Genomic DNA, 26,521 nt, shown 5'->3' on the forward strand with positions numbered 1-26,521 from the left:
TATTGAGGCCTCCTTGGTGGTTCAGTGGTAAAGAATCCACCTGTCAATGTAGGAGACATGGGTTTGATCTCTGGGTGGGGAAGATCCCCTGGAGAAGGAAATGGCAACTGAATCCCATCTCTTCATCTATAAATAAGGATGATACTGGGAATTTGCTGACAGTGGTTGGGACTCGGCACTTTCACTGCTGAGGGCCTGGGTTCAATCACTGGTTGGGGAACTAAGATCCTGTAAACCATACCACGCGGCCAAGAAAAAATTAAGGATGCTACTGTGATACTGTCTATTCTGGCTGACAGAGTAGTTACGAAGACTCACACTAATCACTGCTGGGCCTCCAGTAAAACGCCAAGCTTGGAAGAAGCGCTTAATGACTGCCAGCTACATTTGAGTTCATCTTTCTCAGTGTCTCTCTCTCAACTTGGTACCCAGAGGGTTCTGCCCAGTATAGACACCACCATTCCTAAGCTTGAACTGACTTATATAGGTAAGCAGCTCCTCAAACCCCTGCCCTCCTACGCTGAGGCTCCTTTGCAAAGCTACAGTAAAGAGAATGGAGAAAACTGAAAATGTAAACTACTCTGTTCATTCAAAAGTGGAAGAAGCTGCAAAAGGAAAAGTGAAACTGTGGGAGCTAATTATCCAGGAAAGGCTCCCTGGGAAGGCTGGCCTAACCAAACCTTTCCTACTCCCTGGGTTTTTCCATTTGGGTTAGTTTTATCACTTAAAATTTCAACTAGAGATGCATTTGGGTTGAGGCCTCTCTTTTAAAATCCCCAAACTTCCTGAATCTGATGTGGTAAAATAGTCATCAACTAAAACAGTTGAGATGAGCATCAGCAAGAGAACTTAAAGACGTACATTTGTTCCATTAGAAGTGCCTAACTTTGGTTATTTTCAACCTTCAGAGAGACAGGAGGGAGAGTGCAAAAGGCCACCCAATTTACATTTTTCACTATGATTATTAGAAGTGAGAAAGGTATTTTCTTCCTCTCCTGAAGGTATCATATGACAAGCCTCTGCTCACCAGAGACTCAGAGCTGAAGCTGGCACCACCGCCAGTTCTCAAACTCCACTAGAAGACTTCGGGCTTTGGGGCTAACCTGGGCATCTACCTATTGCTAATAACATTTTGACTGGCAAACCTAGGAACCAACTTATTGAATACAATGCTTCTATGAAAAAAAAATGTCTTCTGATTTTTAAAATTTCAAGTTACAGGTGAACTTCTGGATGAGAACTTTCAATATCCATGCAATAGGATGATTTCATTTCTCAATTTAAATACTCAAATTTTATTAATTGGAGGTAAGACAACCCTAGGGCTCTAAGCAGTTAAATCAGTTGGCTAATACTCACGTATGATCACGGAGAAGGCAATGGCACCCCACTCCAGTACTCTTGCCTGGAAAATCCCATGGATGGAGGAGCCTGGTGGGCTGCAGTCCACGGGATCGCTAAGAGTCAGACATGACTGAGCAACTTCACTTTCACTTTTCACTTTCATGCATTGGAGAAGGAAATGGCAACCCACTCCAGTGTTCTTGCCTGGAGAATCCCAGGGATGGGGGAGCCTGGTGGGCTGCCGTCTATGGGGTCGCACAGAGTCGGACACGACTGAAGTAACTTAGCAGCATGTATGATCAAACCAACCACACAGATCTTTCCATATACTGAGTTGTAATCAATTTCCCTCAGTGTTTTTTTTCACTGAACTGCACGACTTTATGATTACTTATTCCCATCCACCCTCTGTCTGTTAACAGGTACCTATCTTCCAGTGGGCTGGTGCTTTTTGCTAATTGATATTCTCTGTGGTGCACCACTTTTCCCAGCTGGATGTCATCTGAAGAATTGAGAAGTATATTTTCTACACAGTGTACAAGTTGCTGTTTTCAACAAATTCATCTCAGGATATTTTCTGTCTGGTTTATCAAATCCTAAGACGAACCCCACCTCTTGTCTTCCCTGGCTGCTTTTTCTCTCCTAGCAAGAGACAGAGCTATGGGTGACTGTCAATATTTAAGTTAAAAATATCAAAAAAATACCACCAGCCACAGCAGTAAATGGGGTTGAGGAGGTGGTCATGGTGGAGAAAACACTGAGGCAAGTGAGATGACAGTAACCATTCGTTTTATCTTAATGGTTCTTTTCGCCCTATTCCCTAAGGAGTAGATGGACTAAGAATTGGGTAAATCTCTAAATTTTGTTAGGAAGAGGTTTTAACAACCAAATGTTGTTTACTAAAATTAACAGTAACTGCCAAATTTTGTGGACTATGGCTTAGCAAGAAGAAAAGATGCACTTGGGTGTTACTGTCTGATGGGCCGACCAATCCTACACTTGCTTCTGATTGGACAGCTGTCCAGCTGGTGCGAGGAGCCTTAGCAATGGTGTGAGTCCTGGAACCTTTCCTGTCCCTGCTGCCAATGGCAGTCTTGTCTACTCTCTATGCAGAGCAGAGATGTTGTGGAAGAGTCAACAAAACAGAGAAATGGAAGCTCACTCTTATCACACACACGTACAGTTATGTGGGCTCTGAGATGCTCACCAATCTCCTCTCCCGCAACAAGTACACACAGCTAGCAGTATACATACCTCTTCCACCCCCTCAATACACATACACTCCCTAGGCAGCTACTTAAAAAATGTGTAGCAAAAATTCGACTAGGGGATAAAAAAAGAAAAAGCTTTCTGTATTCTAGATTTTGAAGATTTTCATCTGGTCCCTGAGGTTTATGCCTGGCCCTGGCATCTTGGCTGGCTCAGCACTTCTACAGACTGACCTCTAAAACCATTTCCAGTTTCCTACAGAAACACAGAAGGGCTCAAAGGCACCAGTCCAGCTGGTCCAGTGCTCTGGACAACCAAGGTTCCAAGGGACAAATGCAGGTGAGCTTTTCTGATGTCAGCCTTGAAAGCTACACCCCAATTTTTCTTTGGACCCGATTTTTACTTAGTTGCTCATATATATGTCATTCTCTTACTTGGCACCCATCTACTGCCTGCATCATCCCTGGACTTAAAAGATCACTGCTTTATAAGCAAGCTCATTATTGGTCACCTAGAGACCTTAAAATGTCCCTACAGCATTTGAGAAAGTGAGGGAGTGGGGCCCAGCGATTTATCTTTTTAATAAGCACCCCAGGAGACTCTGATGCATGTGGTCCAGGGACCACATTCCTATGTAATGCATAGAACCAAGAGAGCACCCTTCTGAAATTCAAAGACCCTGGTGTTCCTCCTACTCTGGAAGGTCAACCCTCTGGTCTCTACAGCTGATCTGAGCCTTCAGGGCACTGAGGCCCCCGGCCGCTTAAGCCCCAGCACCCTGGCTGTGACTACCCTACTTACAAAGCAGCCACCATCTTGTTCCCTTGCTCCCCACCAGGTCTCTTTAAACTCTTCCAAATGACACTTGATCCTTTGGCTTGCCGGCAGGAAAAGGCGTCTCCCAGTTCTAAAACTGCACACTCTCCGGCCACACCCTCTAGATCCTCTTTTGCATCAGCTGATTCAAGCAATTTCTGGTTCCCTGATCTGACACTTGTTGCTAACCCTCCCTCAGATGTGGAGGTTTCTGTGGCTCCTCCTGAACAGACACAGAGAGAGTTCAATGTCCAGCTCTACATACACTCCACTAGGTACAAAGCGACATCAACTCGCCCCCTGGCAGTCACGCTCTGGGACGAGGCGCTTCACAGTGCACCTCCCACGCAGTTTCAAGACATCTTTCTCTTCCCATTCAGAGTCAGGGAGTGAGGTCCACATCTGTTCATCTTACAAACTGTCTTACTCCTTACCTCGGTTTGTGTGACTATATGTGGTAAAACAAGCAAACTTCAGAAAGTGGCGTCTTTTATAAACTCAACGACCTCATGCTGGGCAGAAATGTACCTTCCCCAACATAGAGAAGTACCAGTCACTGATAAATTCTTGCCTAAATAATGACTGGTGAGTATGTCTACTTCACACACTGAGGTAGTTCTGCAAAATTCTACATGAGAATTCATGTCTTGAATGCAGTAAGGAAATAAAATGTTTAAAGAAAGCCTGACAATGAAATCGGCAAATATTGTGGCCCAAATAATGCATGTAAAGCGCTATGTTGCAAAGAAATAGTTTCCATGTACACAGAGATCTTAAACAATCTAGTGGGTAATGAGAAACACACCCAAACAAAAAGTTAGAGAACTCAGAAATTATGCAACAATTATATATATAATGAGGAATCCTTTGATAAAGAGAAATGATTAACATAGTCTTTTTTTTTAATGAGTGCCACTAAGATACATCCTTAGTATCTGTCAAAAAAAAAAAAAAAAAAGATTGGAGTGGTGGTGAAAGAAAGAAAGAGAAAGGTAAAAGAAAGAATAACAAAAGCAAGGAACCTCTAATGGAATAGATGGAACACCTTTAAATCTTGGCATAAGACTCAAGAAGTTCTGATATGACTCCATATTCTTACAGAACTACAGCTCTATAATAGCTTTGAAAACTTACAAATGGCAAGAATCTCCCTGTTCTGAAGGACTCACCTAATAACTATAGGAACTCACACCCATTCCAAGTCCCTAGGGGTAACCTAATACCTTAACGGGTAATGGTGCAATTCATCCCTTTCTGAATATAAACGGCATTACTGCTTCTCCACACCACACACACACAACCCAGCTGAGATGTGGCTGATGGAAAACCATCATATCAGAATTCTGCTCTCATGTAACAGCAGGAACTGCAGGAAAAAAGAGATCACAGAGATCATCATCCTGGAGGAGGGAGACCTTGAACTTCAACTTCCAAAAGATAGGAAAGTGAGCTTGAAGAGGACAGGACAGAGTTCCATGGCCATTTGTGTCAGCCTAACAGAAGTGTGGAGGAGAGGAAGGAAGAACAGACTTCAGGAAGCACGGGAAGTATTAATAACTCTGACTGGGATGGCAGGCATGAACTTGAGCAAAGCAGACCGGGGACACAGCAGTTAGTTCCTCAAGGTCCTGGAAAACTGGGGTTGGAAATGGACGCATCCCTAGCCATGTACATGTCGAAACTATTTCTGTAAAGAAGTATCTTTTATCTTACAGGTTAAACACAAGAGAACAAAAAATCATCTATATATTATGTACAAGAGGGCCACCAGTATAACTAAGATTTGTGTTATGAAAGCCAAGGTGACCATGAGTGAGTCACGAAGCAATTTACCTTTATTCTGGGTCCACCAGGGAACCCAACAGATGAGTTTCATTCCAGGTGAATGCAAATCTGGTATCAGGTTGTTGTGGGTTGAATTTTGTCCTCCCACCAAAAATAAAACCCCTTATACATTGCAGTTCTAACCCCCAGTAACTTAGAATGTGACCTTACCTGAGATAGAGCCTTTACAAAGGTAACTGAGTTAAGATGAGGTCATCAGGGTGAACTCTAATATGGCCAGTGTCCTTATTAAAAGGCAAAGTCTACACAAAGAGATAGACATCCACACAGGGAGAACGTTATGTGAAGACAGGAGTTAGGAGAGAGGCCTGAACAGCTTCTTCTCTAACACATCAGAGTAAATGTGGCCCTGCCAACACCTTGATCTTGGCTTTCTATCTTCCAGACTGAGAAAAGGAACTTCTACAGCTTAATAACTCAGCCTGTGGAACTGTTATAGGAAATTAAGGCAAAAAATATTATTAAGGGAAAAAAATTAATATTTTACTCCTAGGATGTTATTTCTATTTTATCACAGCTTTCTGTCTCACCATTTCAGAATTATGACCAAGATTTAGGGATTCAAAATACCAAAAAAAAATTAAAAGCCCAAGGTAGTATTGATTATACAGATACATGAAAGAAGCCTCCCCAAATGGAACCAAACGAAATATCTAGTCGAGTCTTTAATCTAAAACCTTTTGATCAAAGCTAAGAATCAAACCTATACTCACTTGGTTTTACTCTCTGTCTACTCATTTTGATGGTGCTAATAAGTATCATTACTTCTGGTTTGAATGTCATTTTCTTTCAATTCTTTCTGTGCACCTTTTGGTAAAAGAGTCAATGAATAAAGGATTCTATAAATCAGGGGTCTGCAAACTACTGTCCAGAGGCCTAATCTCATCTGCTACTTGCTTTTGTAAATAAAGTTTTATTGGAACACAGCCCATTTGAATGCATTCTCTATGGCTGCCTGGCAGCCACAGGCAGTGCTAAGTAATTGTAAAAGAGGCCCTACAGCCTGCAAAGTCTAAAATATTTACTGTTAGGCCCTTCACAGAAAACTGTATGCTGACCCCGGTCATAGATACTCTATAAAATGTATGAGCCACTTTTATGTAAACTTTTATTTATTATTTCCTTGACTGTCAACAATCCTAGCTCTACGAATACTATATTTTCCAATTCTTCACACATTCAGCTAGGGAATAATGAAAAGAAGAGCCTTTTAGAAAAACTGAATTAGTACTATTTTTGCCTGAATTTCTCTTTGTGTTCCCTACCTTTCCTACTCCTTTTTTAGAGAACTAAAACAAATTTGGCAATGAATTAATGTCAAGAATATGGAAGATTTACTTTTGTGTCTTTTCTACTCTACTTTACACCCTAATAAACTGTGTGCGTGTGTGTGTGCGTGCGTGTGTTTGTGTCAGCCACTCAGTCATGTCCAACTCTTTGTGACTCCATGGACTGCAGCCCACCAGGTTCCTCTGTCCATGGAATTCTCCAGGAAAGAACACTGGACTAAGTAGTCATTCCTTTCTCCAGGGGATCTTCCCAAACTCAGGGATTGAACCTGGGTCTCCTGCATTGCAGGTAGATTCTTTACCATCTGAGCCATCAGGGCAGCCCAGTAAGCAGCTTATTATAGTCAAAGGGTATAGTAACTTTAACATGACAACCAACACAATGACAAAATGGGCCAACTGAGAATCTTGTTTCCATCCCAGAATCAAGTTAAATGCATCTAAATGTCAGTCTAAATTCAGGTCAATTAGAGCAAGATAGCTACAGGTTAGACATGTTCTTACACCATGCACTTCTTAAACAGCTACACCTCTTATGTTACTGATTCATTTCTACCTTATCTAGTTATTTATACCTGCTCCATAGCCCCCATTTCACTATAATGTTGAGAAGTAAAGCCATTAATTTCTTATTCCCTTCAGAACTAACACAGCGCTTGGCCCATAAAATACTGATTGAATGAATGATAATCCAAGACGAATTTGTTTGCAAAGGTTCAAACTGCACCGGTAGTCAGGATATACGAGTTCTACTCCTGACTTTGTTACAGATAAGCTGAGTGATGTTGAAATATCCTTACCTCTAAGGTCCTTTACAATATTCTGTGCTCCTTTTGTGATACATATGATATAACAGACATTATTTCATATCACTTCATCCAGAACACTAGTATCACATTATAGGATTCATTTAGAATAAATTTTCATGTTGCAGACACCAGAAAAAACTAGTGCAGGTCTCTGACAGGGACCCACCCATTTTTCTTTAAACTAAGCAACTACAAACCTTAAGATACATAAAAAGAGAAACTCTCCAAGTGAACTATTAGCACCTAAAATATCATAATGGTAACAAAAGGCAACAAACTGGTCATTTAGATTTTTTAAGAGCATGTTTTAGTGTGTCCTAGATGGGCCTTTAGTACACAGCAGCACTGTGAAGTCTAAGCTGTGGTTTCTTCTATACAGGAACTTAACCTAGAAACCACAGAGCAAATTTTGCATGCTGTAATAAGTCAGGCAGGAAGGGGCTAAAAATATGTAAATTTGTCTACCCACAGCCAATTAGGTGAAAAAGACAAAACAAAATTAGAGGGCAAAAGAATGTTCATTAATAATCAGAACCTGTGGGTTTTCTAGATCACTGATATTTAAAACTAGATTCATTTCCCAAGTCAGTAATCTAGATTTCGTAAATGCTCCAAGAAATAATAAAATAGGTGGGAAAACTAAACTTCAAAGAGGAGCAATTAAAAACAAAACAGATAACTGATGGCAGATACTAATTTACTTTGTCTGAAAGTAACACATAGCATACCATCCCTAAGGACTTACTTGTTCACAGAATAAAAAAACGTCATATGAAAACAATTCTCAACACACTGGTGCAAGGGTGTGCCACACTTGGAAAAGCCAAGATTCTAAAGGTAAGATGATGGAGCACTCAGGGTCAAAAGATCTAGGCTTTAGAGCTGTGAGATTTTGAACAAACCGTTCAGTGTCTCTGGATTCTAATTTCCTTATTAGTAAGTTACATGGGTTGGACTAGACCATCTTTTAAGTCCCTTCCAACTCTAATATGCCAAAGGTTCCTTTAAAAAAGTGTTTCCCAAATTGTTCCACAGAATATGTCTAGTAAATATTCTAGGTACCATGATCACCTAGTTTTAGAAACAATGAGAAACAAAAGTTGGACAAAAGTCTGTACTGTAGGACTTCTCAGACTCTTTAATGATCATTTCCACTATTACTCTCTAAGACAGCAACATGTAGTGTTTCCCAAGTTTCTTTGAACACTAAATATTTTAATTCCTAGAACACTTTTAACATTTAAAAGAACTCCAGAATCTTAAGAGGACACAATTTGGGAAAAGCAGCTTTGAATGATAAGACTTCATAAACTTAAAATCACATGCTGAAGGAAACAGAATACTCATGTAATAGTTGAAGGACACCCATTTCAGAAGCCACAACAATCTCTCTATAGAATTTCCCTGTCATAAGTCTGTCATTAATCCCTTGGCCTTTTACTCTAGGAAGTAAACAACAATGTAAGAATCATTTCCATTTATCAATGAGAACTGAGTTATCCTTCTAGATCTTTCTCCTCAAAAAGTATTTTCTACTAATGAATAGAATGATCACAATCTTCCACTACTATTGTCACTTTGGAATCCATCCACTGAGGTCCTCTTGCATAAAGTAACTTGCTAGGTGCTATTCCATGGAAGAAGGGGAGACAGAGCACCTATGCCAGATAATGTGTCAAGTGCTGTCATGCCTATGACTTCACTGAAGCATCTCAATAACATTAAGTAACTATTTTACCTCGTTTGCCACTGAGGAAATCAAGACCCAGGAAGTTTAAGAAATGAGTTCATAGTAATAGAATAAATGATGAAGTTGGGATCCACACCCATGTCCACCTTTTTTTCTTTAAAAGCAACTTAAGATGTTTTGAAATAGTTTGATAGTATGTTTTAAAACTTAATTTCAGCTTGTGGTTCAGTTGAAAACATGTATTATTTTGGTTTGTGGTTCATGATTGAAGTCTGTTTGATATATGCTTTGATTTATACAAATATCTGAACAGTGGTTTTAGGGAGGTAAAAACTATACAAGAGCCACATCTTAATGATTATAACCATCTGAGCATTTCTGGCATGCCAGGCAGACATATCGGTATCACCTTGTTTAATTCTCCCAATAACTCTACAAGATTAAGATCTTGGGACTACTACTTCTTCAAGATCGTGATCAAGGAGTTTCTGATCACTCCCCTTCCCTGACTCCCAGGGACTTTCCTTTTTATCTTACCAGGATCCCCAGGATAGTCCCTGTTCTCAAAGTTCAGTGTCTCTCTTGATCTCACCTGTCTACTTTAACCTTCATAAAAATACTCTTCAATTTCTACACCTAATCCCTTTTGCTGTTGCTGTTATTCAGTCGCTCAGTCGTATCTGACCCTTTGTGACTCCATGGACTGCAGCACACCAGGCTTCCCTGTCCCCTACCATCTCCCAGAGCCTGCTCAAACTCATATCCATTGAGTCGGTGATGCCATCCAACCATCCAACCTTCTCCTTCTGCCTTCAATCTTTCCCAGCATCATGGTCTTTTCTAACAAGTAGGTTCTTAGGTGGCATCAGGTGGCCAAAGAACTGGAGCTTCAGCATCAGTCCTTCCAATGAATATCCAGGGTTGATTTCCTTTAGGATTGACTGGTTGATCTCCTTGCAGTCCCATTACCCAGATACTTGCCCTCATTTCTTACTGGAGAAGGGTCAAAATACCCTGCCAACTCAGACCCCTGCAATCCCAGGGGCCCTCACTATAGCTCAGTCATCCTTTTACCCATCTCTATTTGAACACTCACCAAACTCTCAAGAGTGATTATTCTAAATCTTCTGTTACACTCCTTAGGCCTACAATCTCTCTCTCTCTCATTTTTTTTCCCCAATCATAACAGATTACCTAGCCTCTTTACTGAGGTGCAAGTTTTTGAAAAGTTGTGCTTCACCAGCCTCCTTACTCTTCCTAACATCTCTAGCATAACCAATCTCCTCTTTCCTGTATCACTGTCAGGCAATTCTCTCAGATCCCTTTCCTATAAGACTAACCTCAATCTTTCTTAAAAAATAACAAAGAAAATAAGACCTAGCTCCAACTATTCCGTGTTTTCTATTACCTTACTCTACTTACAGCCAGCCAGATACTAAGATAACCTTGCCTCAATATTGTCTGAAGGGACCTTTCCTTTGGACATCCGGTTTTTCTAAAGACACGCCCTCTTCACGTAATGCCTTCCTTAAACTCTTTGGAATGTGCTTCTTTCATGTTCACCCCTGCTCCCTTCCCTGTCCATCACACACAAACTACGCTATTGAAACTTCCATCTTGAAAGCTTTCAAAGACCTTCCAGTGGACATTCCCAGTGCCCTCTGGTACATCTTTGTCTTGTAGGCAACACTTGAGAGAGCTGACCAGCTACTCTAGAGGCTCCACTCTTCTCGGGCTTCTGTGATAATCTCTCGATTCTCCCAACATTTTGCTGTTTCTTTCCCCCACTTTGTCTAATGCTCATCCTTCTCCCCACAGGTTCTCCCACAGAACCTGTGCTCCCCTAGGTCTGTCCAGATTCTTCTGGACACCTTCTCTTCCTGAACTGCTTTAACCTGTTCCAGTGTGCCTTCCATTAAGTTTCAGGAGGTCCTGAGCTTCCTGCCCAGAACTCTAGTTCTGTATTTCTTGTTGGAGATTTCTGCCTACAGGTGGCAGGTGGGAACAGTGGGAAGGGTGGTAATGTGTGATTCGTGTGGCTGAATTAAAATGGCCAAACCAAGCTTACGGTCTTTCCTCAGAAACTAATTTATTGTGGCAGGGTGAATTCTCTAACCCCTTTGCCACCCAACCTGCCATCTTCCATACTTCTGTAGAGGTGGGAATATTTAGTATAACCAAATGCACTTGTTATACTACAGATGTTATGGATGACCTATACTATCAACAAGCAATTTGCTGGGTAAGTACTCCATTCCAAAGAATGTGAGGATCCAGGCCAAACATGAAATGAGCACACCCATGTGACAAAGTCTCTACACTAAGACAATCTCAGGGAAGCAGTAAAAATATTTACCACCATCTCCTGGATCCAAAATGAGTTCTCAAAGTGGTCTGCACAAGGTGCCACAAGCCTTTTAGCCTGGATGACTCTTCCTTAAGAGACTGACATGGACACAGAAGGACCCTTTGCATCTCTGGTTGTCTGGACTTTGAATCATGTTACTAGAATTTAACACCTAACGCCCCTCCCCAATTTATTTTTGTGCCTTAAAAAAATGTAGACAATTCTTGTAAGAGAATGGCTGGATTCTATCTTATCACTGAGCCCAAAGCAAGTAATGGAGCAGAAACTTCATTTCCCCATTCATTCAAGACAAGAGACCTAAGACTCTTTTTTCACCAACATCATCTCCAACCAGTCACCAGCTAAATCCTGTCAATTCTCTCTGTGCAACAAATTGAATCCACTCCATCTATTATGTTCACACTGCCATTACTCCATTTTACAGCTTTGTCTCAACTGTCGCCAATATTTTTGAGCTAGGGCTCTCCTCTCATCTGAGCTTCCCAGGTGGCAAAGTGGTAAAGAATCTGCCTGCCAATGCAGGAGAGACAAGAGCCACAGCTTCGATGCCTGGTCGGGAAGATCCCCTGGAGGAGGAAAGGCAACCCACTCCGGTATTCTTGCCGGGAAAATCCCACGGACGGAGGAGCCTGGCGGGTTACATTGGATGCAACTGAGCAGAGTCCAGCAGCTCCTCTCATCCACCTTAGCCAGCCTGACTCTACCCCTGCTCTGCCCACCAACCTCGACTCTGCCGTCCAGCTCACCTAAATTACTCACGCTTCCCCTAAAAGAGTTCAGGTATTCGGCTGAACAACAACAAAGCGAGGCAATAATGCTTTCTCTTTCTCCCTCCAACCCAACACCTCTTCCTTCCATCCGTCCCTGCTCTCTCCTTTCTCTCTGAAGTCCTGTAGCCTCTATCGAGTTCACCTCAAATGCCCCGATAAACTGAGAATCCCCCTGGATTACAAAGTAAGAGCTTTAATGATTCTTACAGAAACCCTCACGGCCTTATTGTATATTACAGCTATCTGGGAGGAATCCACTTCTCCCACCCCCCTGCCCTTTCAAAAAGCTATACTGAAAAGAAAGTGTGTGATGAAGATAACCGTAAGTATTCATGATAAAATAAATCCAAAGGATTATGACATGAGTGGTAGAGCAATCTTGGTTCATGTTTAGTACAGAAATTAAACTTGAGGGAATTTGTCCACAAAAGAGTTATACTGAAATGCACTTGTAAGTCAAATGACAACAAGAGAAAACAGAGGTAATTCCTCAATATTTTGAATAGCTCCTTTCCTGAAAAGTGACTTAGCAAATGAAATTCCATACATATAGCTATATTTTCTCTTTGCTGACTCATATAAAGTGGTGTCCTAAAAATGTTTTTTAAAAAGCACAGAAGTCTTGTTGAGCATGTATAAAACAGCAAAATACTGAGTTCATAAATACAAAAACTATGTGTCAGAAATAGGTGATTTCCAAAAACGTGATACCGGAATTGGCAGTAAAAATAAGAATACACCGAAACTTGTAAAGAATAGGAAAGGACCACATCTCAAAGGTCAGACATAGAAACAAGTAGTACCTAAACACTAGGCTGAAATTCTCATTGACTTGAAAACTGAACTTTCACTGCAATTTTTAAACCTTAAAAATAGTATAATTTTCTAGATTTTTCTTTTCACTTTATCTTTTTCTTGATAACCAAAGGACTGTATGTTCATGTGGAGACCAAGGGGTATTGGAAGACTGAAAAACAAATGTAAAAAGAATCATGAAAAGTAAATCATTCATGACTCCATCTACCAACAGAGGAAAAACACTTGTTAATATTTTTAGCATATTTCCTTTCAGCCTCTCTTTTTAAAATGCATTTTTGAAGCTGTATTGTATGCACAATTAACAAATGTAAATACGATTTTCCCAGTTTATAATACATTGCTTTGTATATCCACATACTTAAAGTGGAGCCAAGAGTATTTCTATTTATTAGAGCACTACTATATTTACAAGTTTTGTTGTAGCTGCTATTTAATAAGTGTTAAAAAAACATAGTTACATTGATTCATTATTTTAATACAGAATTTAGTTTGCTCCATTTAATGTTTTCACCTTGTCCTAACTTCAGGAAAGGCTTATTACTTCCTTCCTCGTGTTATGTCTATCCTATTCTAAAATTTACCAAGCTTTTAGAATGTATTAAGCAAAGCATTCTCTACAGACTCGAGTTTAAAAACAAACACCCACTGAACACCTACAGATGTCCAAGGAGAAAAAAAAATGTTTATTTTTCTAAGAAAGGCAAAGATGGCACCTTTGAAAACCAAGTATACAAACAAGACAAAGGAAAGGATTCAGGAAATCATCATGCATATACTAAAAATCAAATCTGTCTGCCCTTGAGCAAATTAAAAGGCAGCATTTTTCATTAACAACAGTCATTAATGCTCTTTTTTCCCCCTTCTCCAATCATATATTTGCATAAAATAAAGAACATAGAGTTGAAAGTCTTTCTTTCCCCAAAGACATGGCAAACTCTGCTAACAAAAGTATAATACAGGACCACTGTTTTAAAATATGGTGGGATGCTCTTTTCTACCTCTTTTTTTGTATTTTTTTTTTTTTTAATGTGGTTGAGTCTTGCTTTCAAGCTCCAGATCCTTATCCTTTGGGAGGTTGCCCCCACTTTCTAAACAAAGTCCATTCTTAGAGGCTGTGTCAAGGTCTCCCAGGATCACACAGTGCCTCCCAGGACCACCCGCTGTTGCTTGCTTGGTAGGGACATTAATAATAATAACACCTTCGAAGGATTAACAACAACAACCCCGTGGAGTGTGCACTATTATCTTTATTTATCAGAAACTGAGGCTTTGTGAGGTTAACTGAAAAAGCATGCAAGTGACAGAGCCAGAACTTAAGCTGGGGGGTCTTTCAGTGAGGTTGAGTGATGGTTAATGAAGTTAAGATGTGAAATCTGCATTACCAGGGCTCAAGGAATATCCTAAGAGGCAAAATTTTAGGAGGAAAACATGGAAATAATTTTGTTTACAATTATCATTTCTTTTATAACTTGTTTTAAAAAGTGAGTTGGGTTCCCCAGAAATAGACAGGATTATTGGATTTGGCAAATAAAAACATACAGTACTGTGAAATATTTGAGACTTACTTACACTAAAATATTATTCACTGTTTATCTGAAATTCCAGTTTAACTTGGTGTCCTGTATGTTATCTGACAACCCTAGAGCAAAGGCCTTTATGAAACAAACAGAAAACACTAATAAATTACAGAGCTAGAATTCCCAAAGCCGAAATCTGGGGTGCTCTGTGTACCACATGTCTTTGGGAGGCCAAGGAAAGGGAAGTGTTGTGAGGGCTACAGCTGTTCTTGACTGAGCTTCCTTCTTTTTTCCTGGTAGCAGACAGAGCTTTTGACTCCAGAGACCAAGCTTTCACCAGCCAGGCCGTTTAAATTCACTGCCTCAAAATTCCTGACCTTTTCCTACTTTACACGGCCGTTGTGAAGATTAAATATAGCTGAGGTTGGGAGGGGGTATCATATATATCTTTAAATATTTATTGGCAGAGTGCTTTGGAAATACATTCTCAGAAACTTGGACGAGACAGTCTCCCCGCCACTCCTCCAAGAAAGGGCTTGAAAAGTATTACCAATATATGGTGAGCCCAGTTAACAGTAGACTCTAAAAGGAAGGAAAGAGCAAAAACAAGAAACATGTTTAAAACCTGACGTGAACTATGGAAAATGTAGTGAGATGCCAAAAGGGATACCTAGAGGAAAAACTGGATATCACTAATGATGAATTCCATACTTTCCAAATGGCTATGGATTCTTATTTCAAACATTACCTTGACACATAAGGACCACTGAATCACAAACACATTGGAACAGCCTAGTAGAGAGCCAGAAATTGGTTATCTTCTGGATACCAATTTAACTATCTGCAAACTTCTCCTTAAAAAAACCTCCAATATCAGTGGCTTGAGGAGGTTTACGTTCTTCGAAACAGACAAACAAAAAACACAATAAATTGGAACTGGCTCGGTCAGTGTTCATTTAAACATTTCTCTGAACAACTTTAATCTTTCAACTTTAACAAGAACCCAATCTACTACACATAAATTGCTGTGAACAGAAACTGTTTGAAGAGGATTAATCACCAGCTTTGTTATGTCATCCTCTAACAAGGCCAAACACTGAATCACTGTTGAATTCTTCACGTGCAGCTACACCCAGTTAATCTTCAAGAAAGCAGCAAACTATGTAAATCTATTTAAACTGAGGAGATAAGTACTTCACTCATCAAAAGTTAGCAACTCCTATCAAGTACAGCTATTGGGTGGCAAGATCATTTGGAAAGAAAAGAAACAACACACACAAATTCTTATATTCACTCCTCTACCCCAAGAGACCCAACTGTAAACCACTGGGCCAAAAAAGAGGACTTGCTCAAAACCCTAAAAAAGGACATGCCTCAGTTTGTAAAAAACCAGGCATATGACATAACTGAGTCAACTACCTCAAGAAAATAGTTCCATAATGGAAGTAAGGAAACACGAAGGGGGAAGTACCTAATAAAACAGTTGAAAATACAATGGAAATATTTATTTCCTCTAATTAAGGCCTTTTCAGCACAAAGCACTTTTTCTACAGAAACATACTAAAATATTTTCACAATTACAGAAGCGGTTTTCATTTTGGTTGTGGGGTGTTCTCATATAATCAGACAAGGTTTGCTACATCTGAAAGTCACAGTTAACAATAATTGGACACACAGGCTTTTCCATGGAGACTAGAGCCAGCAATCTTTGCCTAGATACTGCCTCCTGGGTTATCACTCCACTCACAGCATCTTACTCTGACCTGCGCCAAGCAGGTGTATTTCTAACAAGCTCGTAGGCCTGTGATGCAGGAAAATCCTGTTTATTCTGGATGATGCCAGAGATGAGTGCTCCTTGATGCCCTCCACACACAACATGGAGTAGGAGGAGGATGAGCATCACCCACTTCTGCTTTAACTGAAACTGGCTGACTCAGATATTTGTAAAGTTCTAAGAAGAAATTGTACAATCACTCCATAAAGCAATCCTTTAACATTGATGCCAATCCCCAATATCATGAACTCACTATCCAAGTCATTCATGTCGTCATTCTTCACCTTCAACTCCCTTACCACCCTTCCACCCTGTATCCCAGCCCCCAGTCCAGAAAGGTGGGAGGAATCCCTAAACCAGACTTTCTGAGACTAGAAGGGCGATGGGCAGTGATGTGGAGAAGCTCTCTGTGAGTCTTCATTGAAATGTGCGTGTAATAAGCAGGTGCTAAGGTGTGGCAGTTTTAAAGAGCTTGACTGCCAGGGTCCAAATCCTGGCTCCGCACTTTGGGTCATACAGACCGAGCACGGAACTTAAACTGTCTCAGTTTCCTCAACTGCAAAAATAAAGATATTCTTACCTGCCCTGTAGGACTGTCAAGATGACTAAATGAGTTAATCCACCTAAAGCCCTGAGAACAGCAATCCACAGGCTGTAAGATGCTCAACGATGGTTTGCCACTAACATATGTGTATAATACAAATGTGACTCTGGCTCATTTTTTTCCAAAGGTGATTTTCAAGTATTTCTCACATTCAGAGTTTTCCTCAGGCAAATTATCTTAAATCAGCTCTAACAGCTGATTATATATTTCTACATTAAAATCAAATTGCACTATACACCTAAAACGTACCTATTCTTTCATCTAAATGAACAGAGTAATGTGAGCTGAAACGTGCAAGCTTGATATCACAAAATCTTCTAAGAAGCATTAATTAGACTTCCCATTTAGACTATGCCAGGATGAGATCACAAAGTCACTCATGGTAACCAGGTCCCCGCGCTGGAAGTGTGTTTTCCCAGTGAATGGCTAAATACTAACAAAAGAAACCTTTGACTCAAAATACCACTGGTACCCAGGGTCTTGTGTCTGTATAATGCCTACACATTCATTTCTTTCCTCGCCTATAGAAAAAAAGAGTCTGTTTGTTTTTCTGATTCAGTCAGCCCTTTTAGTCTCTGAATCTAAGGAGAGCCCAGTGAAAAGAAGAGCATCTTATCAGCGTGCTCCAGACCAGCAGGCTGTCCCCCTCCACACACAAAACCTCCAGCCCCTCACAGCAAAAGGCCTCGCCCTCAGAGCTTTTTCCCCATTTCAGAGCTAACACCCCGCCGGGTTTTGACAACAAATAAATGAATACACAAGGCCCTTACATAATTAGCCATCTTTTCAGGTAGAAGGAGGTGGATGGGGGAGGAGGGTTCAGGAGAATATTCATTGTAAACTGGCTTCGTTTATGAAGTTGATGTAAGTGTACTGGATCCCAGGTATTTCTTTTAAATGAGGCCACAGGAAGAGAGTTCAGAGACGCCGGCTTCTGAATCTTGACAATTTTAGTATATACTTCAACCAAGTCACAAACGCATAATTTTTTTTTTTTTTAATAAAAGGAGGGATTTTTCTTAAGCCAGGTAAAAGTTCCATTTACTTGGGCAGGAAGGGAATACAGACTAGGTGTGTTTACTGTCTTTTCAAGGGGAAGCTAACAAGTGAAAGACACAAGGGCCAGAAAAAATTACTTTTGGACACTGTCACTGTGTTCAGAAAATTAGGGCCACTTTCAGACATACTTATGCTAAGACATGCCTTCCCTCCCCCAAAATGACTCTGAGAACAAAAAGGACTAAACATAATCAATAACCCTGTGAACGCCTTTAGGAAAGCCACCACGCATCGCTGTCATCTGTCATGATCTTAACAGAGCCATGGTCTGCATGGAAGGATACAGTTTGATTGAATCATTATGGGGGTAATAACTTAATTGATTTGTCTCAGTGGCTAAGGATGTAGACAAGAGATATATTATGGAAGAAAAATATCTGCAATCGTGTTTTTGTTTTCTCAACAAGCATCTTGCCACTGACCTCTAAATCAGTTTAACCTTTTCTAAACAGACCTGCACATTTTTTACATAATTTAAGGCTACGTTTTGTTTTTGCTGCTGCTGAAAGGCTCTGTGAGATTTATCACAACATGGCTTCAGTAACCTTCTTTTAAAAACAAAGATGAAAAACAAAACAAAAGGCTATGACTCTAAGCTTCCAGCTCCACTCATTTTCCCGGCAGGGGATTTTGATCTAACCACTAAAGTGCCTTTGGAGTTCAATCTGTTAAAAAATGTATGAAACGGTATTAAAATAGGAAAAGGCATGTGTATGACTCAGGCTTATCCAAGTATCTCTGCAACTAGGATGTCACAGGATTCCCCTGTGCTGCTGGAAACTGAAAACCTTGAGAAAGTGACAGTAGAAGTTCCTGTTTCTTTTTCTTTCTTTCTTTCTTTCTTTTTTTAATATATAAATGGGAGGGGGAGCGCGCGCGAACACACACACACACACACACACACACACACACACATATTGGTCTTCCGGGTTTAGTACGAATCGGGTAGGTTCTTTGAGGTTCCAAGTGAAGATTGTTGTAGCCCAGTGTTACGACTTATTATCTTACTCTTCCACACACAAAGGTTTCCAGAAAAAAACCCAAACTTGTTGCAGAACTGGGCGAAGCCCCCAGCCCGGAGCGCTCCTGCTCTGGCCGCGCCGCCGCCCCTTCCCCTTCCTCCGCGTCCTGCCCGGCCCGGCCGGCGGGAGCGAGGGCATCTCCCCAGCTAAGGTCACCGGCCCGAGCCGTCCCCGCGAGCCGCCTCCTGCGAAACAAGGTCACCGCCCAGCCCGGTCCCTCCGAGGAGGACAGCGGAGTCTGGCCGGGCGCTGCCGCCTTTTGTAGATCGGGGCGGCCGGCCTCCGCGCGGCATCCCCGCCGCCGCCTCACCTGCTTGCGATAGGGCGTCCTGCAGCTGCTGCTGCCCCCGGGGTTGCCGCTGCTGCTGGGGAAGATCATCGCGGCGGGCGCGGGCGGCGGGCGCGGGGCAGCCTCGCCGCGAGGGGGAGGGCGCAGGGAGGGGGCCGGCCGGGGCCGCGGCCGCTCCGGGAACTCCCTCTCGCCGCGCGGCGGCGGCCGGCGGGGGCTGCAGCTCCGGGCTGACTTCTCCTCCGCCCTCGACCTCCCGAGTCGCCTAAAAGTGCGGCGCGGCGGCGGGCAGGACTCGGGCAGCTCGGGCGGCCGCCGCCCTGCGTGCCATGGACGGGAGTTCGCGCGCGGAGCTGGCGGCGCCGCGGACTCTCCCGGCGGCAGCGGAGGAGCAGCGCCGCCGCGTCCCCACCTACCGCGGCCTCAACCACCGCCCCGAGAGCGCGCCCGCCGGGGGCGGGGAGGCGGCCGCGCACCGCCTCGCGCCGCGCCCAGGCCCACCCGCGCCTCCCCGCCCTCCCGCCCGGCGCCGCGCCCGCCGCCCCGCCGGCCCGCCGGCCGGCCCCCAGGCGCTCCCTCCCGGGCTCGGGGCCGGGGCGGGGGCCACGCGGCCGGGGAAGCCGCCGGCGCCCCCGCTCCGGTGCAATGGTTGGGTCTGGCTCCCCGCATGCCGCACATTCCTTGGAGTAGCCACCCCCCTCCTCTTTTCTTTTTTTTTTCTCCTAGATTCTTGGCCTCAGCACCCGCTGCAGCTTTGCACCCCGGCTCGAAGCCCCTTTTCAGGGCATCGCGTCGGGGATCACGCTAACACCTGGGTAGGAAGCCAGCTGGTCCCAGTTCTATCTTTTCTTTCATCCTTCCAAACTACCCCCCCACCCCCCTACCGTCCACCCTCCCAGAAAAGGTGCGGGCGATCACACCTACTTCAGTGAACACACCAGCCTTCCATCAAACCTCTGCAAATCCCCGTTCCCCCAATTCGCTCGCGAAAATTTTAGCAGAGAAAATAAGTCTCCACTCCCCACCCCCTCACCGCAAACACGCACAGTAAAGTTCGTGCTTCGTTCCTATGCCAGAGTTTGGCAAGCTTACCTTTGAGATGCCAAAATCAAATAGCGAAAATCATTTCAAGCCATCGGTTTAGCAAGCCTTCTCGAAAACTGGAAGAGCACGATCCTTCTATATTTAATTATTAGATGCGACACAAATGTGTTCCACTGAAGGGACACAGAAACTGCAAAACAGGGGCAAAGGGAGGAGGTAGTTTCCTTTGTTTTTCAACTGAAATTATTTAAGGCGATTCAAGATGCACCCACATTTTTTTTTCCTGATCAGCTTTGCATTCGTTAGCATATCAAGCCCAGATATAACCGGAGCAATGCAGACGGCCTCTAGGGCAAGTCCCACAGGCGCTGTGTGTGGATGGGTCACTCAGACAGTTGGCCTGTTCAGCAGAGACTGAACAGAGAATATTATCAGGGATAATGTTACCACACTAAGCGGTCAATATTACAGCGTTCTTCCTTGGCCTCTGGCCTCTAACGCCTCCCTTGAAAGGGTCATCTGCCATGATAATGAAAAATCCTAACTTGGCTAAGAAGTGAAGGCACTCAACTTCTGGCTGCCCTAAGGAAAACAAAGTGGTCCCTAAAGAAATCGAATCTTCTAGCAAAGCTGTGACCATTCAAGGGTGTTACAGCAGCAAGGAGCTGAAAAATATCCAACCTAGATGCCCTTCCCACTGCTGACCTTGGGAACCACATCAGTACACAGAGGGGCTCCAAACGTTCTCTGACAAGTGATGAGAACTAGCAAGTCTCGCCTACTTAAAAACTGCATACACAAACTATACATATAATTTCTAATTCTTCTCATTAAAAAAAGAAAAAGCAGCAATAGTAAACTTACTCTAAGCACAGTACTAGGTGCACAGTTTGGCAAGTTAGAACTTGCTAGAAAACATTCAGAGAAATGTATCTGTTATTTTAAATGATTGAATAAAAACAATGCAACTAACATTCAGCTCTGTGTTAATATATATACTATTTAGGACTACTCCAAGCCATTTTGGCTGCTCCTTTGCTGTCTCCAGGCACTAGGTCCTTCTACCTAGTCATCAAACACAGGTATAAAATAGAAGTCTTTAGGTAGAACTGTTCAAGTCATAGATGCCTTTTGCTAAGAACTTAAGTCATCAAACACAGGGATAAAATAGAAGGCTTTAGGTAGAACTGTTCAAGTCATAGATGCCTTTTGCTGAGAACTTAATGCCCAAGACCCCGGCAGTCCCAACCTGTCATCTATGGAAAAAATTCCATGTACAACCTCAGTTGTCATGACTGGTCTCTTAGGAAACCACAGTCTAAACCACAAAAGAACAGCATAGATTAATTTTTCTATGGCTCTGCTCTAAGGTCATGATGCTTTGGATACTGTGCTCTTCTAGAATGGGAAGACTTGATTTGATACCCTGAAGTTGTTTTACAGGGTTAAGACAAGATTTTAAGTGATAATACAATTTAAATTGGACTACAAGAGCAATTCTAATAACTAGGTAACTAAAATATACTAAGAACATTAAAAATATTTCAAGGACTATTTTTAAGAATAAAAATGATATCTAAATAGCAACAAGACAAAATGTTCGATATAGTGGATGGCATAAAAGGAAACAAGGAAAGATGTATATTTATACAATGTCTACAAGCCAGGGTTCAAAAGTTCCGGATTCAGGAAGGTACTACACACTTAACTAAGCACTGCAAAGAAAGAAGACAGATTTTCCGCCCTCAACGACTATAAAATGTAAAATATAACAAAGTCACTAAAGCCCAAATAATTTCAACCTAAGAGAAATAACAAATATTAAACCATATATATAATATATACATATATAATCAATTATAAATATTCACAAGTGATTATTTATAAATGGCTACAAGAAGAGATACCAGTGAGATTCATCTAGGAAGGTATATTTGACCTTTGAAAAAAATATATTTTAGGACAAAGCAAGGAAGCATTCCAGAGAAACTGTAAGTTATCGTGGTCAAAATTAGAGCTTTGGAATCTGCCTGGTAGATACTCATCTTCCTGAAAGGGAAACTGAGCCTTTGTTGAGTGGGCAGTCAGACAACATCCTCCACAGCCCAGCTCAGCTGGTGGGTAAAGTTGTGGGAATCTGACCCAAGAGCAGTCAATCCACAGATAGGCCAGTGACCTATGACATGACTGGGACTGAAAAAATGAGCAGAGCCAATCAGATCCTCACCCCTGGGAATCTGATTCAGAAAACTGAACCAGTTAGGAAAGGGGCAGAAACTGCAAGAGTGCCAGGGGTAGAGTTGAGGCCACAAAAAGCCAAAACCATACGCAAGCCAAGGTTATGAGGAAGCAGAAACTATGAGTAACAGGAAGCTGACTGGCAGCAAACGGAGAGGCAAGCAGATGCCAGGAGCGGGTGAGCACTTGGCGGGGACATGATGGAGTCCCTGAAGCTGCTCTGGCTCTTCAGACTGACAACAGCCCCTCTGTGTGTATGGGGAACCAGCCCCACCCCTCGTTCTTCAGATAGCTTAAGTGAATCTGGACTTTGCAATCCAAGGGACAAAATTAAACAGTCAAACCAATCTGGCTCCACATTTCAGCTTTCCACTGACTAGCCACATGGCTTTGGGCAAGCCAGTTAACCTCTCTGAGACTCCGACTCCTTACTGACTGTCCTAAGTATATCTATGGTACTCCAACCAAAGTGCCCCACTCAATAAATGGCAGCTATTATTATTGTTTTCCCAGGTTTTATAGTGGTGGTTTGTAGACTTAAGTGGGTATACTGTGTAAATAACTGCTATTAGTAAGGCTGGCTGATCATCAAAGAGCAGGAGCAAGGGAGCAGGTTGAATGGACAAGTGAAAAAGACCAAATTTAGGTAAGGAGAGCCTGTGTCTTTGAGAACTGTTTGCTGAATGGCTGAATGAAGATGCTTTCCAAGGCTTAATCCTAAGAGGTTAAAAAATATGTCTGACAGAAGGTCTGTTTCAAGAGCCTAGGTGAACTCAAGGTTTTCTCCCACGTTTGTTTTTGTCCTGTTTCCTTTAAAGAGGTTGTATGTTGGACCAGGGCCATTTCTGTATGAATGGGAAGACTGTGCATGCTATCAGAGATCACACTGTGAGGCAGGAGGAGGCTATGAATGAGGCTAATAAGGACAGAGCCATCAGTACATGCAGGAGCCTGCAGCCTCGCAGAGATGAGATTTCGTGATTCCCAAATGTTTGTAAAACCACAATCTGAGAATCTGAATTGAGAAGATATTTGTCCCATAGAAATATTTTGAAAATGAGACTTTCATTTATAAATTTCACATCTCATTTCACTTTCACAACAACCCTATGAAGTTGGAAGGGTTATTAGGCTTCATTTACCGATGAGAGGAAAACAAGTGAAGACTCACTGACTTAACCATAGAGTTAGGAAGTAGCAAGCAAATGTTCAAACCCAGATTGAGTGAGGGTTAAAAGATCCTGTCCTGTGCTCCTTCAACACTATAAAGCTGGGACTCAAAAAAGCCTTATAAATAATGCTCCAATTCCCAGGTGAGTACTTGTAACCCCTACAGCGCTGAGTTGCTGGACACGAATAATGCAAGGCATTAAGTGATAAGTGCCAGACAAGTGGTACAATTACGCACTGTGCAAGTCCACTGCAGGGTGAGATCAATACAGGATATAACAAGGGCGTGGGGAGCTCAGCTGTATAAATGTTTTTGTTTGAGGGACATTCAGAAAGAAGCATTCTGCAGATGAGAAAAACAAAAAGTGTGTGTGTGTGTGTCTGTATGAGAGAGAGATGGGTGATATGAGAGAGAATGTAGATGTGGGGTGACTGCTGTTGAAATCATCACTTACCAATAAACTCCTTAAGGCAGCAGGAAAATCAAAAGGTAGGAGAGCCCCCCATTCCAACACGTGTTACTGAGCCTCATATAGGAAAGAAAGAAGCCTTTGAATAAAATTACTCAAAGAAAGTGTGGTGGGAGAGCTAAGCTTTGAAAGAAGGGGGAAAAACGGGGGGTAAAGAAGATGTCCAATGAGATAATAGAATACCTCTGTCAGCAAAAGAGGAGACTTGTGGTAGGTTCTAATCCTTGATCGGTGCTAAGGCATGTCAAGCACCCTTTTTTATTTGAGTCACATTAAAAACAAAATAAGAGGAACAATTCATCCAACATTACTTTACATTACAATATTTAAGGAATAAAATATAAACATATAGTAGTTGTTAGTGTAAGCAGTTCAAACTTAAAAAAAATGTGTTTACATTTGAGAGTCTCTATGTCTAAAATATAACAAAAGCCTCTAGCTCCCAGCAAAGCAGGGAAAAAAGAGAAAAAAGAAAAATATGAGGTCAGCAGATTCTTCAAATTTCTGTTCTTTCTTGATACAAAATAAGAGTTGATAAAGTATCCCATTTCTAAAGGAGCAGCAATATTCTCTATTATTTACTATTTTGCTTTTTAAAAAATTCTACAATCTTATTCTAGACCTAAAGTCTCCCTAGACGCATATAAAATCACATGTGTATAAAAATGAAACTACTATAATAAAATAAAACTATAGCTCTATAGCTATAATCCTGGAAGACATATAGAACAACATAAACACGGCCAAATTCTGATGAGTCTTATCAGAAGCAATATTCTAATGATTCTTAAATTTATTCTGGTGAACAAAACAGAAGAAATGGGCTTTTCCCTACTGCAGCTTCTCTGTATGGACTAATAAATGTCATTTATTGAGTAACTACTATATTCTAGGCATTTTCTCAGCAAGTTCCTCTCTCCCGCTCTCACACACATCATGAGAGAATAATAATCAGCCCATTTTACTAAAGGGAAAACTGAGGCTCACTGTTGGGCTGCCCAGATGGCTCAGGCTTAAATAACCTTTCCACGGCCACAGATCCAATATATGATGGCGCTGAGGTTTGAACTTAGGTCTTTCTGACTCCAAACTGCCTACCCCCAATGATATTCCTGATGAGTATTATTACTGTGATCTACAGTTCAAATCCAAACCCTGTGGGGAAAGACCAAAGAGCCCAAGCCTGGGCGTGCATCTAAGCATCATCCATTACCAACTACGTGACCCTGGGCAAATCACTTTTTAAAAGATAATAAATTACACTGAATTTCCATTCAGTTTATTACGAAGACAAAGTTTCCAATATTAGATTACATACTTAATAGTACAAATACATATTCTGACCCAACCTAGCTCCTAAATCTTATTCAATTAATGGTTGCTAAGATATAACTCCTCTTATAACCACTAGTCTTATTCTCGGGGATAGTTGGTGGAATGGAGTTGGGAGAGAAGCAGAAAAGAACTATCTTCTAAAACCTGGGATGGTGATTGCATAGAAGGTATTTCCAAAATCCTGAACTGAAACTGAGAACAGAATTTCCCTCATAATCTAGTGGGAGACTATATTCGAGATTAGCTTCATTGTGGGCTCATAAATGCTTATCAGACAACTAACATCCTAATCATCATTTAGGATATTTATTTCTGTGGCACAACATCCTCTAAATTTCAAACAAACAATTTACACTCAAAAAATTTTTAGGAATAGCCCATCATAAATTAGTTACTTCCTTGCTCTTGGAGATAAGTTAATAAAATTCAAAGCGCAATCAAATTTCTGGCCTAGGTTCTCTGTAAGTTAAATTTCTTTCCTATGTTTTTCTATAAAAATAGGTACATGGGTCCTTATTCTTTTCAAAAAACAAAATTATGGGGGTAAGTTCTATGAATTAAAAAGCTGAGACTTTTGTTTTCGCTTATAGAATTTGTGTTGAATTTGTGTCTGTAGATCAAATTCTATAACAAAGTAGAGTTAACTATTTGAGAAACCCGGAGAAAGAGAAGCTTCATTTTGCATTTACTATGGATTACTGTTTTCCTAAATTACCTAGATGGATGCCTCAATTCTCTATATTCTTTGACTGTGGGAATCTAATACTAGAGCTGTATTCTCCATTCCTATAGCAAACCTATGAGTAAATAAGTGCTTCTCTTCAGAATACTTTGAGGTAATTCAATGAATTTTCTGTGAAATACAGTGAAATTACAAATGATGAAAGATATTAAGTGATTTTTGCAATTATAGTTTACCTAAAGAGAGAACATCAATCATCTACTATAGTAATCAGACTATGTGTAAAGGATAAGAACTGAAGTGAGGCAAGGAGGGGGGTGATGTGCTGTGAAAACAGCTAATTACATTCACCTCTTCC

The 26,521-nt window shown here is 41.6% G+C and overlaps 1 protein-coding gene across 8 annotated transcripts in view; it reads right to left on the minus strand.

Moving 5' to 3' along the window:
* Window positions 1-26,521, minus strand: part of RBMS1 (RNA binding motif single stranded interacting protein 1) — a 213,552-nt gene that overhangs the window by 108,365 nt on the left and 78,666 nt on the right. For 2 of the 8 annotated variants that reach the window (XM_065931630.1, XM_065931628.1), the window contains exon 1: window positions 19,246-19,665. The exons of 5 other annotated variants lie outside the window; for them this stretch is intronic. In XM_065931630.1, the coding sequence (XP_065787702.1) occupies window positions 19,246-19,314 (69 nt within the window). In that variant the 5' untranslated portion in view covers window positions 19,315-19,665. Of the gene's footprint in view, window positions 1-19,245; window positions 19,666-20,316; window positions 20,456-26,521 lie in introns of those variants that run through there. One more of the 8 variants, XM_065931634.1, reaches the window with a different exon arrangement.

The sequence above is a fragment of the Muntiacus reevesi genome, chromosome 3 (genome assembly GCF_963930625.1).
Source record: "Muntiacus reevesi chromosome 3, mMunRee1.1, whole genome shotgun sequence".
Classification (NCBI taxonomy): domain Eukaryota; kingdom Metazoa; phylum Chordata; class Mammalia; order Artiodactyla; family Cervidae; genus Muntiacus; species Muntiacus reevesi.